Source organism: Ochotona curzoniae, unplaced genomic scaffold, assembly GCF_017591425.1.
Source record: "Ochotona curzoniae isolate NIBS_2020 unplaced genomic scaffold, NIBS_Ocur_1.0 contig_3819, whole genome shotgun sequence".
NCBI classification, from domain to species: Eukaryota; Metazoa; Chordata; class Mammalia; order Lagomorpha; family Ochotonidae; genus Ochotona; species Ochotona curzoniae.
In genome coordinates this window covers 10,131,464-10,148,370 of record NW_024466004.1, presented here as the reverse complement: position 1 = coordinate 10,148,370, position 16,907 = coordinate 10,131,464, and the positions used below count along the sequence as shown (strand labels likewise).

The following is a 16,907-nucleotide window of genomic DNA, read 5'->3' as shown; positions in this document are numbered from 1 at the left end:
GAATATACACACATGAGCACATTCATGCTAAAACACTGAGTTAACAATGTTGTTAAACTTCGTCAGAGATATTGGGAAATCCCATAATATGTCACATGCTGGGATCAGACTTGTGTTTATGGAATGTGAGATAAAGGCAATTGTCATTTGTTTCTGGTAGAACCCTGCTTCTGTATCTATAGCCAATTCTCAGTGACAGTTACAGCACTGGTGATCCTGACACACGTGCAGCACTGACTGGAGGGTGGATTTTTCTGTCAGATACAAGTCTGTCCCATGAGCATAAACATGCAGAGCATTAAAGTAAGAATTACAGAGAGACAACAAAGGACTAGAGAGGCAGGCTTTGGGCCTTCGGCAGCTTTCAATGTGACTGGACTTGCAAAGAGATACCAAAAGATTCGAATTTAGGCCCTGGGCCTGGGGGGGCTTTCAATTTAGCTGGGAGAAGACAAGATCTTATATAGGCTTGCCACATCTTAAACTCTGGAAGTCACACACATCAACACATGTAATGTTTAAGGTTGCAAATGTAAGTAGTGAAGCGACAGAAAGTTAAAGCCTAATATGAGTAGAATTATATTGAAAATGATTTAATTTCCTAAAAGAGACAGCTTCAAGTTGGTTATGGATATGAGCTCACAGACCAGAGGGGCAAAGGAGATCTCCTTTCATTAAAATCCTGAGTCTTTGCATATTTACACATCTGCAAGAGCTGACATTGTAATGCAACTATGATCTTTGTTTTATCCTCTTGTCTTAAATGAGCATGAAAAATCTCATGAAGGCACAGAATGTGTCTTCTATTTGTTCTTTACCACTTGTCTGACTAAGCACATTACACTTGCTGAGCTGACTTGAAATGATTAAAATGAACTGCAGAAAGAAGGAATGCAAGAGGCACTCATATATAGACTAACAAACTTTAAATCTTAAACATTTTTGGAGATCAGAAATTACCTGACTCAAATACAGATAAAGCTTAAAAAGAATAACAATCATTAGCCTCACAGACAACAGCATACATAAAAAATGGGAGAAAGGCAGATTACAGAAAGGTAAATGTGAGAAAGCAGTGTACCAAAAGAGTGCAGGTCACTTTTAGCCTGCTGAAAGAGACAAAGAGAAATTTGCCAAACATAAAAAGAGACATTTACAAACTACAGCGTGTGTACAGACCTTTGAGCAGGACAGTGAGACAACGTAAAACCATGTCCTGCAGAAAAGGTTTAAAGGGTGGAGGGGAACACAGTAGAATCTAGCCCGAAGAACATAAAACTGGGGAAGAACACGAGCTGCCAGAACCAGACCTTCTGCTGTGTCTTAGAGGAATAACTTTACCTTCAGTCTACAACTTGGCTGAATTTTTTTTTTTATCATTTTCTCAGAAAAGACCTTGACACTTTATTACATGATGCCTATAATTAATGTCAGACTCTAAATTAGAAATCAAAAATTCTATTTGATCATTTGCTTTCAAGCTGGACCTAAAGTATGTTTGGCATTATTACTAACTGTTAGCAGCGAGTTAGGGAAACAGATGCAGTCTTGATATGTGTTCCAAATACGAAACACATTGCAAAAAGACTTGGAGATAAAAATATATACTGCTTATGTACACTCTTACTGTGCTATTTCCTGTCCTTATCAGCAGTAAAAAGCTTTTTTTTTGTGCCCTTTCTTTGGTATTCCAGGTAAATAAACATTTCTTTACATGCATATATTTTTCTTTTTTTTCTATCCCCATTTCCACTAATACTTGTTTTTAAACATCATCAAGCATCTTCCATGGGCCAAAAATTATGTTAGGTTGTCAGGATTCAACAGTTTATAAGCCACAATTGCTGGTTGAACAAGGATCACCTCCCTTAACAACAGAAAAGCCAGGGTGGCGTGGTGGTTCAACCAGTTAGTCCTCCACCTGCTAGCATACCATATGGGTGGCAGTTCATGTCCTGGCTGCTCCTCTCTGATCCAGCTCCCTGCTTATGGATCTAGGAAACCAGTGGAGAATGCCTCAAGTCCTTGAGCCCTGACCTGCAATGGGAGACCCAGAAGAGGGTCCTGGCTCTTGATTTCAGATCAGCTTAGCTCCAGCCATTGTGGCCATTTGGGGCAGTGAACCAGCAGATGGAAGATCACTCTGTCTCTCCTCTTTGTAAATCTGCCTTTCAAATAAAAACTAAATAAATAAATCTTTATTGAAAAAAGGTGAATGGTACATAATCAGTTATACAAAAAGAAGAAGTATACATATTCAAGGTGGTCCAAAGTGTGTGGGTGACGAGCAGTGACTGTAAAAAGAAAGGTAACTCAGTTTGAGGAAAGTGATGGTTGTAGAACTGATGCCCAAGGGACAGCAATATGGCTGTGCCACAGATGCAGAGAAGTGAGCTGGCATGTAAGTGGGAAACAGCAAAACAGACTAAAGAAAAGGCTGCCAGGCTTCCTCAAAGGAAAAGGAACATGCTTTACAGCTCAGCAATCACATCAGTGTATTACTTTTTAATCACGTTTGTTCGGTATTGAATTCATGTCAATGATCATCTAAAGATGAAAATTTAGGAGTTTATCTACAGGAAAAAATTTTAATTAAACATTGGACCAAATCTATGGCAGCCACATCTGTGACAGAGAAAGCACTTCCCAGCAAGGACTGCATGAAAAAGCCTTCCAACAGGGAACAGCCCAGGCAATGCATCAGCAAAGGCATAAGGGAGGTAGTACTTCTGGGGACAGAAAGAGCAAACTATCACTTTTTTAAAAATATGGAATCTTTCTGTTGAAGTGCTGCAATCAAGACATGGAAGTTCATGGAGGAAACTTGTACACTGCTAATTAGGAAAGGAAAAACCACAGAGATAATAAAATAGTGGTGGGGCTGATGCTGCAGCATCAGCTGGTGAAAGCCGCTGCCTGTGACAGCAGTTTCCAAATGGGTGCAGGTTCGTATCCTGACTGTTCCACTTCCAATTCAGCTCCCTGTCCCAAATATCTGGGCCCCCTGACATGCACATGGGAGATCCAAATGAAGTTCTTGACTTTGGCCTGGCCCAGCCCTGGACATTACAGCTATCTATCTCGGTGGGGAAACAGGAGATGAAAGATCTCTATTTCTATGTTTATATTTCTCCTTCCCTCTCTAATTTTCAAATATGTAAATAAATCATAAGAAAAAAAATCAGTTGTTTCCAGGGGATAGAAGGAGATGAATATATGAGAGCGATTTTTAGGGCAGAAAATTATTCCCCAAGAATCTGTAGTGGGCATTATGCATTTGGCAAGACCAACAGAAATACACAATGCAACGAGTGAACCTTAAGGTAAACCATGGCCTTTAAAAACAATGTGTCAATATTGTTACATCAGCAAATCCAAGATATAAACAACAAAAAAAGCAGAAGGTAGTAGTAGAAGATATGGCAACTCTACCTTCCTCTTGAGAGTCTAAAAAAACTACTAAAAAAAGTTAAGTGTTAATTTAAAAACATAATAACATTTTTCTGTTCTTGTGAAACTAATGATACAACTTAGCTTTTCCACTACCACTTATCTAGCAAGGCAAACTTTATCAATAGTTCTAAGAAAAACCAATGATTGGACAGATATCATCTAATACCTTGCAGAACCTCTGAGATTGAAGACTAGACATGTTTAAGTAAGCTTTTTATATTGTACTGTTGACTCACAGTTTGAGTAAGCAACATGTCTGATAATAACAAATAGAATCTCTGAGAATATTAAAACATGGTTTCTGAAATTAAACCATGTGTTCCCCCTTTCATCCTATGCTAGAGCTTGACAGAAGCCACTGTAGTTGGAAAATTAACATTTTTGGTCACGTGAGATTCATACGCCCAAGTTTTTTTCTACAAAAGGGAGATTGCAGCAAATCTGTCAATAAAATTTATAACCATATGTTTGCCATCCCCGTATAAGCATGATTCCTTTCATTACTAAATCTTTTCCCTATGTGTGGGTGGTTGTACATGTGTCAGAAATAAATCCCCTCAAAAACAACGGACAAGAATCATGTATAAAATCAATCAAACCACATCCACAGGCTTCGTTCTGAGCTTAGGTACCTGAGTCTAGCCACGAATAACAATCATTAGTCATGGCCAGGCTTCATCAGCTCTGTGAGCAGGGTCAGCCATCTCCCACTGATTTAGTAGGAAAGAAACCACTTCTTCAGGTCCTCAGCACCAGTAAATCAATGGTAACAGTAAACTGAAGTCCAGGTAAGATTAAAACATCATTTGCTCATGCCAGAGAATGCCTATTTTTAGACCAAAAAAAAAAAAAAAAACCGAATCAAAACTTAGAGAATGCAAAAATAATCTAATTGATCTTAGTGGATAAAAAGAAGAACACTAAGCATTCAGCTGTGAACACAGGGCTCTGCTTTTGCTGAGGGTCCATTAAGTTGAACAACTTCCCCCTCTGTGGCTTTAAACAGAGAACTTCTTCAAAATAAGAGTGCCTCCTATTAAACTTAACTACTTCCCGTGGCTGCTGCAAACAGGTGGCTCTTAGTACAGGAATGGTTCTGCAGTTTAAAAAGTAGATGCTCAACTGTTTTATTACGATTGCTTTAATTTTCTGGTTTATTGGTATTGATAGCTGGCATTTTCCGAGTAACCTTTCTGAAGGCGCTGTTCCCTCCTGTGATTTTAAAGCTGCTCTGCTACAGCTAGCGTTCATATACACTTGGCACATTATTGAAGCCCCGGTCTTCAAAAACTTGATGGAGACGTTGTTATAAGGGACATCCCTAAATCAACTGCATCAAACTCCACAGGCTTTGAAATTACATGAAATCCTCCTGGCATGCCCTGAGTGGTCAACTTGGGTTTTCCACAGGCAATTTCCAGATTTTTTAGTAACTTTATTATTCTACTGCCTAGTCTGCTGACCTTTGAATCCAAGACAGCTCAGCAGCTGACACTCAGAAAAATGGAGACAACTTCAATAGACCTATGCTGTTGACTAAATTTTCCACAAGTAACTATTTTGGGGGAAAAAAAAGGAATTTAAAATTTCTTCCTTAAATAGGCTAATAAAAAAAACCTTTTCAAAGACTATAGTTTAGAACTCTGCCAAACTCCATAGGTGGGTTCAACAGGTTGGCTCAGTGGCTAAATCCGCACCTTGCAAGCACCAGGATGCCATATGAATATGCCTGCTCAAGTTCTGCTGCTCTGCTTACCATCCAGCTCCCTGCCTATGGTCTGAGAAAGCAGTGGAAGAAGGCCCAGAACCTTGGGACACTGCACTTGGTTGGGAGACCTGGGGGAAGCTCCTGGCTCCTGGCTCCTGGCTCCAGGCTCCTGGCTTTGGATCGGCTCAGCCCTGGCCACTGTGGCCACTGGAAGAGTGAACCAGCGGACAAAATATCTCACCTTCTCTCTATAAAGCTGCTTTTCCAATAAAAACAAATAAATATTTTTTAAAAACTCTACAGATGTAGAGAAAAATTATCCATACAACCTGTAGCAGCCTCTCCCAGAATGACTACAGCAAAACACACCCAGGGCTCTCTCCTGTGCATGTAGTCCTATATATCATAAATTAATGTATGGTTACTACATCATAAGTCTCCAAGAGGCCTCCAGAAAACATCAAAGGGGCCCACTGGCCACTGACCACCATTAAAAAGTGATTGTGCTAACCTCTTCCACCTCAGTTACGCCAAATCATGGCACAGACCTAGGTCAGTCTAAGCCACTTCACCCACAGGGCGGGGCAGAGGAGTAGTTACCTGCAGTAGAGAAAATTTACATAAGTTCTTTCAGGAGGCTGAGCCATAAGCCAAAGAATCAGGATTAATAAACTCCTGTGATTCTTTTCATAGAGGATAACTACGTAAACTACATTTTGGAAGTCAGCAACTATTTATTTACACAGTCTTCTGTAATGACCTCCAGAAAAAGTGACTATACTCTTTGTGTCAAGCACCACAAGTGCTTTGAATATCAAAGATGCTGTGGTAGTATTATTACAACAATGTTTTGAGCTGTTCAGAGCGAGTTGGCCCTTGTCTTACTATACCTTGCTCTTAAACAGAATCACTGAGAATGAACTTTTTTGGTTACCACTGTACTGTAAAATTCTTTTCAGACTATGTAAGATGATATGAGATAATTTATAAATCATTTGGGTAATTATTAGATGGTAAAGCTACACACACAAGTATTGCGGGTCAGGAAGGCAAGCTCTTCTGCTGCTTCTGTCAATAGACTGCTTTCTGATAGGCAGTGCTTGGTTATTATAATGTATCTCAATGCAATTCTAACTCATCATAGAAATGCAGATCCTGTTAGTCAATTACCTGTGAACAACTCATTGCTGATGTATAACCTTAGCACGGCTACCATTAAAAAAAAAACTTTAAGGCTATCCAAGGTTGAGGAAATACTTCTTGAATCTTTGCATTGCACATTAAGATATTTGGGATTTTTTTCTCTACTGAAATGCGTGGTATTAGAGGTAACACAACTTACCCACATCAATTTATTTTATCTTACTTTGCCTTTAATTTGCATTCAAAAAGAGTCTAAGGAAGCTTACGGGACCATTCAAGTCAGCATAACCGCCATTATTATAATCCATTAAGTTAGGGAACTGTAGTCACACATAAAAATTTATTCAAAAAAACACTAATGGGGCAAACATTTGCTGTAACAGTGGTGACACTACTTGGAACAGCAACATCACACACTGGGAAGTCTGGGTTGTAGCAAAGTTCTGTTCCCGGTTTCAGCCTCCTGCTAATGAGCACCCTGAGAGGTAGCAGAGGATGGTTCCAGTATTGGGAAAACCCAGACTGAGTTATGGGCTTCTGGCCTCAACCTGCACAGCCTCGGCCATTTTGGGCACTTGGAAGTGAATCAGTGAATGAGAGATCTGTTTTTCAAATAAATAAAAATTAAATAATATTTTAGAAGAAAAAGGTAATGATAAAGTTGTGAAAACAGATCCCCTTAATATTGTTAGAGGGAAGGAAGGGAAGTCTGGGGGAAATATGATTATCTTTCTGGAACTATACTTATGGAATGCATAAAATTTATTTTCTTCTTATTATTATTATTATTTCTTATTAATAAAAATGAAAAAATAAACGTTTTTTTCTCTGGAATGATCTTTTAGGATGAGACGTAATTTCTTTAGGAACAGTTCTTTCAAATAGATCTTTTAAAATGCGATTATTCCTATGATTCTTTGGAACAAAATATTATCCCCAAGCAATGTAGTGTAACAACATTTTCTATTTTCAAGCATAACTGAAGAGCTATTTTTTCTTAATGCTTTACTGATTTTTGTGTGACTGGCTCCCTACTGTTTTTTACTATGTAACTATTCATTTTAAGTCTACAGTAATAACAAAGACAACATTTGAGTACTTTGATGTTTTAGTACTTTGTGAAGTACTCTGTGAATACTTTAAGTATTAAATTTAAATAGTCAAAATTATTTTTATTTTAAATATGCTCTTTGGTAACTCATTTAGTAAAACCAATAATCCCACTTAAAAGTTCAGATTTTTATGTATTTGGTTCCTCTAAACAAAAGTGTACCCACAAATTACACATAGATATTTAACTCTTAGTAATTTTAACCTCGTAATATCAATTACAATCTATCTAGAACATACTGTGTCAGATGTGAGTACATAAGGAATTAGGATTATAACCCTAATAAATAAAGTTTCAGGGAATTAAGAAGCTTGCCAGATATGGGTAGAATCAGGAATTCAAAGTTGGGTCCAATCGTACCATGCAAGTGGAAAATTTTATACTTCACTGCTCCAAATCATACAAGATTGTTTGGGGGAAGGGAGAAGGCAGCACGGTGATATAACATGCTAATCCTGTGCCTGCAGCACCAGCACCTCATATGGGTACCCACTTCCAGTCTAGCTCCTTGCCTATAGCCTGGAAAAGCAATGAAGAAAGGCCCACTGCCTTGGGTCCCTGAACCGGCAAAGGGAAACCTGGAAGAAGATTCTGTCCCCTGGCTTTGGATCAGCCCAGCTGTGGCCATTGCAGCCACTTGGGGAGTGATCCAAAGGATGGAAGATCTTTCTCTCTCTCTCTCTCTCTCTCTCTCTCTCTCTCCCTCCCTTCTGTAACTCTGACTTTCAAATAAAAATAAATAAATCTTAAAAGCAAAAACATTATTTTATGTATCCCTTTACAGGGAAGTGATTTCCACACATAAAAACAAAATGTGAATTTTTCCAAGATTCATCTCTGAAGGTGACCATGGAACTGCTTGGGCACAAGAACAGCACTTTCTATTTTAGCTGTGCACATGATAAAGGGAGCAGCATGATTTAACATAGAGCATGGGAAAGACTAGCAGCACAGGGATGGACTTAGGCCAAAGGGTGTTATTCACAAAAGCACTGAAAAGAGGTAGGGGAAACCTCTTCATTACTGAATCTCCTTGCAGGATCCCCCCAGAACACAGACTTTGGGAACAGCTTCACCTAGGCAAGAGGCTGATGAGACAGAAATGTGCTCTTGGCCCCTAGAAGACAGGGACTGGGAGACAGGCTCCTATCTGCGGAGTTTCCCAGCAAGTCTCCCCCGGAAGTGAGAAAGGCCAGGGCTGAAGTGCAGCCTCCCAGCCCAGAGCAAGGCCAGCCAGGTAAATCAGGGTGCCTCCAGTTCCCTGACAGTCAGCATCTGGTTGCTTCTTCCTGTTTCCCGCCATGCTGACAGGAGGGATTTTCTGTTCCCTTCAATGTTTATACAGAACCTTCCACCCCTGGTACCTTGCTACTTTCCCAGTAGATGCCTGGGGTAGGAGGAAAAAACTGGACCAAACTCAATTGTAAACTAGTTTAAAGCAGAGCCGCACCCCTACCTTCTGCCTAAGTAACCACCTTCTATGCCCAGCTCCTCTTCTGTGCTGTCTTAAGGGGATGTTTAAAGTATTCCTCAGTAAACTGACTCAGAGTAAACTGCTCTACAGTACACGTTAAAAGATAAACACTGAGTACACATTTATGCAGCATTTTTTCAATGCTATTTCCAACAGTCTCCCAATGAATTCACATACAAGTAAACCCCAGTAAGAAAATGCTGTAGACAGAAGTCTCTGAGGCTACCATCACTTTCTGAAGTGTGGTTCCTGTCTCCTCCCATCCCATGTACTACTAGAGAACAAGAAATAGCAAGATCTGCTTCAGCCTCAGAGGGCTGGGCAGATGAAAATCCCAGGGGTACAAGTCATAAGTCTGTACTATTAAAATAACATTTTGGCCCCATGTAAAACAAAATGGATGTTTTCAGTGTAAAATACAGAAGACATGACTAGAACTAACTCAGTGTTATGAGACACTGTGCCTTCAACCCCATGTCAACCCACAATATCCTCCCTGGCTCTTACTCCTCTTTATTATGTCTGTAATTTGTGTCCAGCCAGAAGGACACAAATAAAATCTATACTCTGTACAACTCCCCAATAAACACCATACGATTCATAAAAAGTAGTCATAGCAGTCATAACACAAAGTGGTCACATGGTTTTCCAAATAATCTTGCAGTTCTCCCTCCACCCCTCTTTCCCTACTCACCCCCACGGGAGTCCATCTGCTGAAGAAAATGTGAAGCCACTAGGACCAGAGTGCCCTTTCCTGCTATTGCTTGAGAAACAAAGCCTTCCCTCCTCCCAAGTTGAAAGAAATAAAGGAGTCTGAACTAATCAAAACCTGCAAGCCTGCTGGCGGAGCTTCAGCTTGTCAGTGATGCAACTCAGCGGAGTGAGTAACGGCTTCGAGCTTTGTGGAAAATGAGAGAAGGGAGAGAAACAGAGACAGAACACAAAGAGAAAGAAAGAAAGGCATTAAGCTGGCCAGGAATCACACAGGTACTTGGGGCCCGAACCCAGAGAGAAGCGTTTGCTAACACAGAATGCAATGGATTGGGTTTGTTTGTTTATTTATTTATTCATTCATTCATTTATTTATTAATGGGGGACAGTGCTGTAGTTTCTGTTCAAGGGTCTTAAACTTACACTCTGTCAGTTTAAAGTACCTCATGGATGCTTTCTAGCTCTCTAGGATGAATTCTCCAGGAGAGTGAAGGGGAGCAATGAGGTCATTTAATGCTCCCACCATAAAGCACAAACTTTGGTGGTGCCTTTGGAGCAACGTGCAAGCAAAGGGCTACCACACAGAAAGTGATGGCAGGGTGCTCCATGCTTCACAGAAGTCTGCCCTGCCCTTGAGCTGGCTGTTCAGAGGCCACAAACTGTCTTTGAAGACTCTTCCAGCTCCCATGACACTTCAGGTAACTATTTTCTGATAAGGATCTTAAGTTGGCCCCCACTGTCTTTGGGAGCTGAATAGCTTGGACTCCTGGGATCTATAAGCCTTGAGGAATGGGGTGGCCGTGCTGCCAATCAGGAATCTCGTTCACAAGCAGAAGTTAGGAAAAGAGAGGAGCGCAAGCAGAGGAAGGCCCGGTTTTAGACCCTCAGGAGAAGGCCCTAATCAAGAGATGATGCCCACCAAATAGGATACAATTCAGCAGGACACCAACCGGGTGGTATTAAAGGTTATCCTATGAAAAATATGCCACCACCGGTAGGTTTTTAGTCTCTTGACTTTAAAATGTTCGAGTGTTTGATAACCCTGTAATTCAGAAGACCCAGTTTGCCCACTGCCACACCCTTGCCCACATGCCTCTACCAGGACTGCTGTAAGTGCAGATAAGACAAAGCTTGGCCCATCCCACTTCCCTGAACCCCTGCACCAAGGTAGGTTTTTAGTTCAAGCATAATCTTTACCTGAAATACGCCTGGGCACATCGGTGATGGCAGGAAGCCCCGTGCCTCTTGTGGAAGACAGTGGGGTGGTGGAGTGAATGGACGGGGATGTCATCTGGCTCAGGTAAGAGGGGTAAGATTGATCATAGGACCACGGTGGAGAAGACTGTGCCTGCCTGGGGTCTGAGAAAAAGAGGAAGGAAGAAATCTTTAGCATACCAGCAACTGAAGTCTTGAGAAACATGCAACTCAAAACTCAGGAAGGACTAAGCAGAAAAAATTAGAATAAATATATAAAAATGACCTTTACTCCCCACAACCTCATCCTTTCATGGCCTGACCAGCAACAAACAACAAAGCATCTGGAGTAAGGACTCTCTCTCTCTCTCTCACACAGGCACGTGTATTTGAAAGCCTAATGTTCATCTAGAAAACAGTCCACCTTGGTTATTTCTACACAGTGAAATTATGTCTTACTTACTTTCTACATTCTCCAAAATTCCTCCACTATATATAATATATATGTATATCATATATAATTATCTAAATATGTGTATATATACAATTATCTAAATATATATACATATAATTATCTAAATATATTTTCTAAAAACATTGCTAATATATTTATATAAATTATTTTAAAATATTTCTAACCTTTTATATATAATATGCATATATACATAATATAATGTACATTATATCGCACATATATGTAATGCTAGAAATGTTTTTTAGAGAATTATCTTGGTTAAAGGACATACAGACTATGCTCTTTTACTGCTATATATCCCATGGGGGAAGAGCTAAGACTGGAGGGGACAGCTCCTAAGATGAACAGAATGGAAGGAAGCACACTACACCATTCCTATGCTAATTTAAACCAGAAAATAACCTTTAGGGAAAAGATAAAAGTTAATTTCAAAGTCAACTACCATTAAAAACTGAAACCCTTCATCATTATCCGGTTTCAATGTTATGCATGTAAGTTTCACCCAAAACAGGAGACCAGGAAAATGTTTTTAATTCTACTAGAATCTGACTTCAAATTGTCACATGTTTGGAATGTAGCCTGGTGTTACAGTCACAACAATAATAAACACAGTGGGCAGTCACCTGGCTAGTAAATGACTGAGCAATGACAATACATTTTGATGCATCTCTATAGAATCCCTTGGAGGTACAAATTCAAAGTCCAATAAACTGACTATAAGACTAGTGTACCTGTTGCATGTTTCCAAAGCAAAAAAAAAAAAAAAAAAAAAAACTACTTCAAAATTTTACTTTTTTATCTTGGGACAAATCAAACAAAATCATAAGCAATTTCCTTTTAAGATATGTTTTGGTGCTAATTTTCAAACTTAATGCTAATTTTTAAAATTCTTATAGACCAAACAGTTCACAGGGCAGTTCAGTCTATTAGAATCTGCTTTTAATTGTTCAGAATTAGTCCTCACTACAAAATCTCATTAGTAATGAGACTTCTACTTTCCTATGCTCTTGACTTAATGAGTCAGTTAAGTTTCTCTGAGCTGTGGTTTCCATTTCTGTCAAAGGGAAAGACTTAACACTATCTGAATTACAGGGATACAAGGTTTGCACAATAAACTAGTAAGAGTAGCATGAGAGATACTCAAAGTATGAATTCTTATCTTTAAAAATATATAGGTGGAGCTCCATTAAAACACCTCAAGTGGAGATTAAACATTTGGAATAGTTTTAAAATTATCCTATGTTATCTATCACTCTTTATAAATGAAAAACTTAATTCTTAAAAAGCTATTAGTATATTTCAGCAGTAACTTCAAGTTCAACTTTAAAAACAAACATATGCAGTAAGACAGAAGTTTCTGTTACAATGACTTCTCTTTTGAAGCCTCTCAATGTTTCTGTAGAGCCAATGCAATTGAATTTCAGCTATTCCTTATTTATTTGTTCAATTCAGAAACAATGTATTTAAAGAATGCCCAAATAAGACATATCTCCCTGAAATAATTAAATACACCTGAATACTTATCTGATGGTTAGCAACATCAACAGACACAATCAAAAAAATTCATCCAATTTTAAGGAACATGGCACCCGAGTTTGCAATGTGAACAAAAGTGCAATACTGTAAATGGTTAATATCTGATTTCTTTCTGACCATGAGTTTGTGCGTTTTGAAACTCTCAAGGCTGAGATGGCATAGATAGGCAACATTTCCAACCTGATTGACCTTGATATATAGCTGTTTTATTCCATAATGTAATTTATTGTACAGAGAAATGGCAAATGGTCTTCAGGTGGGAAAAGATTCATTCCTTAGAACATAAAACAGCAATTTCACAAAGGCAAGCCCTTCTCTCAGATAACATGGGAACATGGTACTCAACTTCAGAGTTGAGTTCTAATCTAACTTCACCAGATAACTTAATGGGCATGCTATTTAACCAAAGGTTGCAGCCTGACTGTTACACAAATAACATGAGAGAAGGTAATAACACAGAATGAGCCTGATAAATGTTAGAACATCTACCCTTACTTGAACTTTCATGCTAGCCTTTAAACTCTTATTCTGGCAGAGGACAATCTTGAAAGATTCCTACAGTTTGTAGGTTCACAAGGTGGAGAATATGTCTATGTTAGCTGTGCAGATAACTTTAATGATCACTTAACTTTCCTCGTGTCCTTCTTAACCTTTGTTTCTTCCCAGAAGGAAAGATTCTAATCTTAGTTTATTTTCAAATACTGCGCACTTTGATAGTCTTTGGTGGACAAAAATGTCCAGAAAGTATCTTGACTTCCTAAATGTTAAATCATCAAGAAAACACAGTCCTATCATAAACATCTGGTTATGGCATACTTGTTTTTTCGTGGGTAATTATTAATGCTTATGGTAGAGAAAAATCACCATAACCTGATCTCATAAATAATTTCTAAACTCAACTTCCTGAAGAAACCTGAGACTTCTGAGATTCACTCTTAATTTTGATGAGTCAGAGGAGGTGACAGAGGGTGTTTTTGGTATCACCGGTGGATCTTATAGTTATTAGAGAAAACACAGGGCCTACCCATTAACTATTTATAATCAAAATTGTTTTTATCTCAACTTCAGGTTCCATAGAGCAGATAAATCCATTCCTACAAAGTTATACTGCATGACTGGACCTTCACAGCACTCTGAAACATGGAGAGAAGTACCATGTTATTATACCACTCCAGCAAAAAAACCGACTGTTCCTGACTTTCATGTCCTGATGGACAGAGGTGTCAACCACAGCCTGAAGGTGATATCCGTTGTGACAAGTAACTACCAGTGTCTATCAGCTTGCAGAGGAAAACTCAACACTATTGCACAGAAAGTTTCGCCAATAGATGAAAACTGTTATGGAACTTTAAAATCTGTAACTCATTCTTTATATATGGTAAGCTTCCCAAGTAACATCAAGATTACTTTCATTACTGTATTACACAAATCCATTGTACCGTATAGTTTGTACATAACTATGGCAAATCTGAAGCCAGAACTTGGGTATTTGGAGTTCTGTGAGTACATTCTTTAGCACTTGGAAAATTTCACAAGAGCATTTCAATATGGCTTCATCCCTAGATCTTCACAAATTTCTCCTCTGTTACCTAAAATAAGGGATTTTAGAAGCACATGGGAATCAAATTTGACCTGTGATGTAAACTATCAGCTATTTCCACACCCTCCCTCGCCACTCCCCTTCCTGACCCTTCAGATAAACAAATCTACAAATTTTTCAAAGATCTTTTACTTAAAAGAAGAAGAAGAAGAAGAAGAAAAGGAAGGGAGAAAAGGAAATGTATCATGGAGGTCTAATGTCAGAACTAACTTCCGGGGGATACTGTTGCTTAGGACCAGACTTCATGGAAAGAGCTTGCAACTCCCTTCCATGCTATAAGCTCCCAAACCTTAAAACTAGAGGGTAACATTCAGAGTATGTTAAAAGTGCTGACAGCTCATGTCTCAAGCTGGAAAAAATGAAGACAATCATATGAAGAAAGCAAATTGTATTCTTTCAGCTGATCCATAATGTCTGAAGCTCTATCATCTAAGTGGGTAAGAAGAAACGGTGGTTGCATACTCCCTAAAAAGATGTACAAGGGACCAAACCCCACGAGTCTCCATACTCCATACATGAATCAATAGACAAATTTCAGATCTGCACAATTAAACCCTAAATAATCTGGGTTCCCAATAAAAAAAGGAGGGGGAGGACAAATGGTTCAAAAAAAAAAGGCATCCTATGATCATGAATCAATTAAAAGAAATTATGTAGGATTTTCTTTTAATGAGTCAGTTCAAGCATGAAGGGAGCTTTGTTAAAAAGTAGCAAAAGGTATGCATGTTTGCTACTAGCAAGTCTCCTTTTGTAAACATGTTGGCTAAACACATGTGGGTGTGAAGGAGGATCTGCTTTCCTAAGAATCACTTACAACAAGCACACCACGGGCATGGCGCTGGGTTTCATGCAGAGATGGGAGGAAACAAATCAACAGGGGCAAAGCCCAAACCAGCACACAAAAGATTTCTTCCTGTTTGTGCTGCCAGCAGGCTTCTATGTAATATGAAACTGTGACCGCCAAAGGTTCCTGCCAAAGACAGTATGTCTACAGTGAGTACCTGCTGTATTTGGGCAGTAGGGTACAATTAAGGAGCCCCACATTCTAACCCATTATCCTGCACCCATCTTTCCTTAGTACTCAAGATATATTGTGTAAACTTCAGCCTCATCTTGAGAAGATGGAGATATTTAAAACAAAATCTATGGAATTAAATATTTTAGAACTATACCTCTTAATTGCTACAACTGCTCCCTGGGTCAAATAGAGTTGATCATTTTCACACAGAGGAGCAGACTGACCATTTCCTATTCTAGTTCTGTCATATTACTGCCATTTTTAACACAACCATGTTCATACACAAATTCATGCGGAGTCCATTTCAAAACAATTTACACAAAATACTAAATGTTGAATTCTGTATTCTCAAGGAGCTCTTTTAGCTAGACTAGATTTTTAGAATGAGTTTTCCACACTGAAGTCTGATTCTTTTGACTAATACAAAATAAGCCTCAAAACAGCCTTCCTTCATCTATAAAGGATTTGGTACCAACTATGCAATGGTGAGCAAAGAATTTACCCACTCTGAGTCTCCTTGTTCTCATAGAGTGGATGGGTTATCTCCAAGGCATCTTCCAACTATAAAATGCTGTGCTTCTTTCTACTCGAAGAAGTAAGCTCCCTAACCTTGGTTCCTTCTAGAGACAGTAGCTGTACCAGAAATTACTCCAGACATACAGAGCTGATGTGGGGTGGCTACAAAAGGTGACTGAGAGGAACCTGCATTCATTGGCACCTCATGTTGGCACAGAAGAACTAACAGCCCATTCTGGTTCCCCGTCTTGTCTCCAATTTGGGCCTTGTGAAACTAAACAAAGTGGTGATCAGAATCACTTTGCAGAAGACCAACCCAGACCAGAGCTTTCAAGTGAAATTTGAGAAAAGTGCAGCAAACTAGATAAAACTGGTTGCTATACAGGACACACCAAGCATGACAACAGGTTTTAACTACGCAAACAACATGAGCAGAAGGGCTTGAGCAGAAGGAGAAATTGCAGGGAGAGAAAAAGAAACGCTATGGGCAGCCTAAGATACCACATCCTGCAGTAAAATGTGAAAAAGAAAAACCAGAGGGAAGATGCACTGATAAGACAAGGTGATAAATACCTCACCTATAGCCCTGACTTTAGACTGGACAGGACTCAACGACTGTCTTACAGGAAAAAAAAGGAGGGGCTTTTCTTCTTAAAGAAAAAACCTACCAGAAGAAGGAAGAGGTTAAAGTACAAGTCACATTTGGACTAGCCTCAGCCCAGGCATATCCTAGACCTTGATGGTAAGGAGAGCAGAAGAAAGGGAAAAACATATGCTTGGGTACAACCTGAACTTGCAATGTAACTGGAATTGGTGCTGGCCGGGGGAGTGATCATAGTTCAAATTACATTATCAAAGTGGTGTCATGCATGCAGGTTCAAATCAGGATGGAGTCAATATCCTTTTCCACATGGAACAGGTAAGATGTTTCAGAAATTACCTAGACACAGTGATACCTACTGTCAGAC

General features: G+C 39.2%; 1 protein-coding gene across 12 annotated transcripts in view; it reads right to left on the bottom strand.

The window, feature by feature from the left end:
* RUNX2 (RUNX family transcription factor 2) overlaps window positions 1-16,907 on the bottom strand; it is a 207,271-nt gene that overhangs the window by 25,221 nt on the left and 165,143 nt on the right. For 11 of the 12 annotated variants that reach the window (XM_040983479.1, XM_040983478.1, XM_040983476.1 and 8 more), the window contains one exon: window positions 10,798-10,959. The exons of the other annotated variant lie outside the window; for it this stretch is intronic. In XM_040983479.1, the coding sequence (XP_040839413.1) occupies window positions 10,798-10,959 (162 nt within the window). The remainder of the gene's footprint in view (window positions 1-10,797; window positions 10,960-16,907) is intronic. 12 annotated transcript variants of the gene reach the window in all.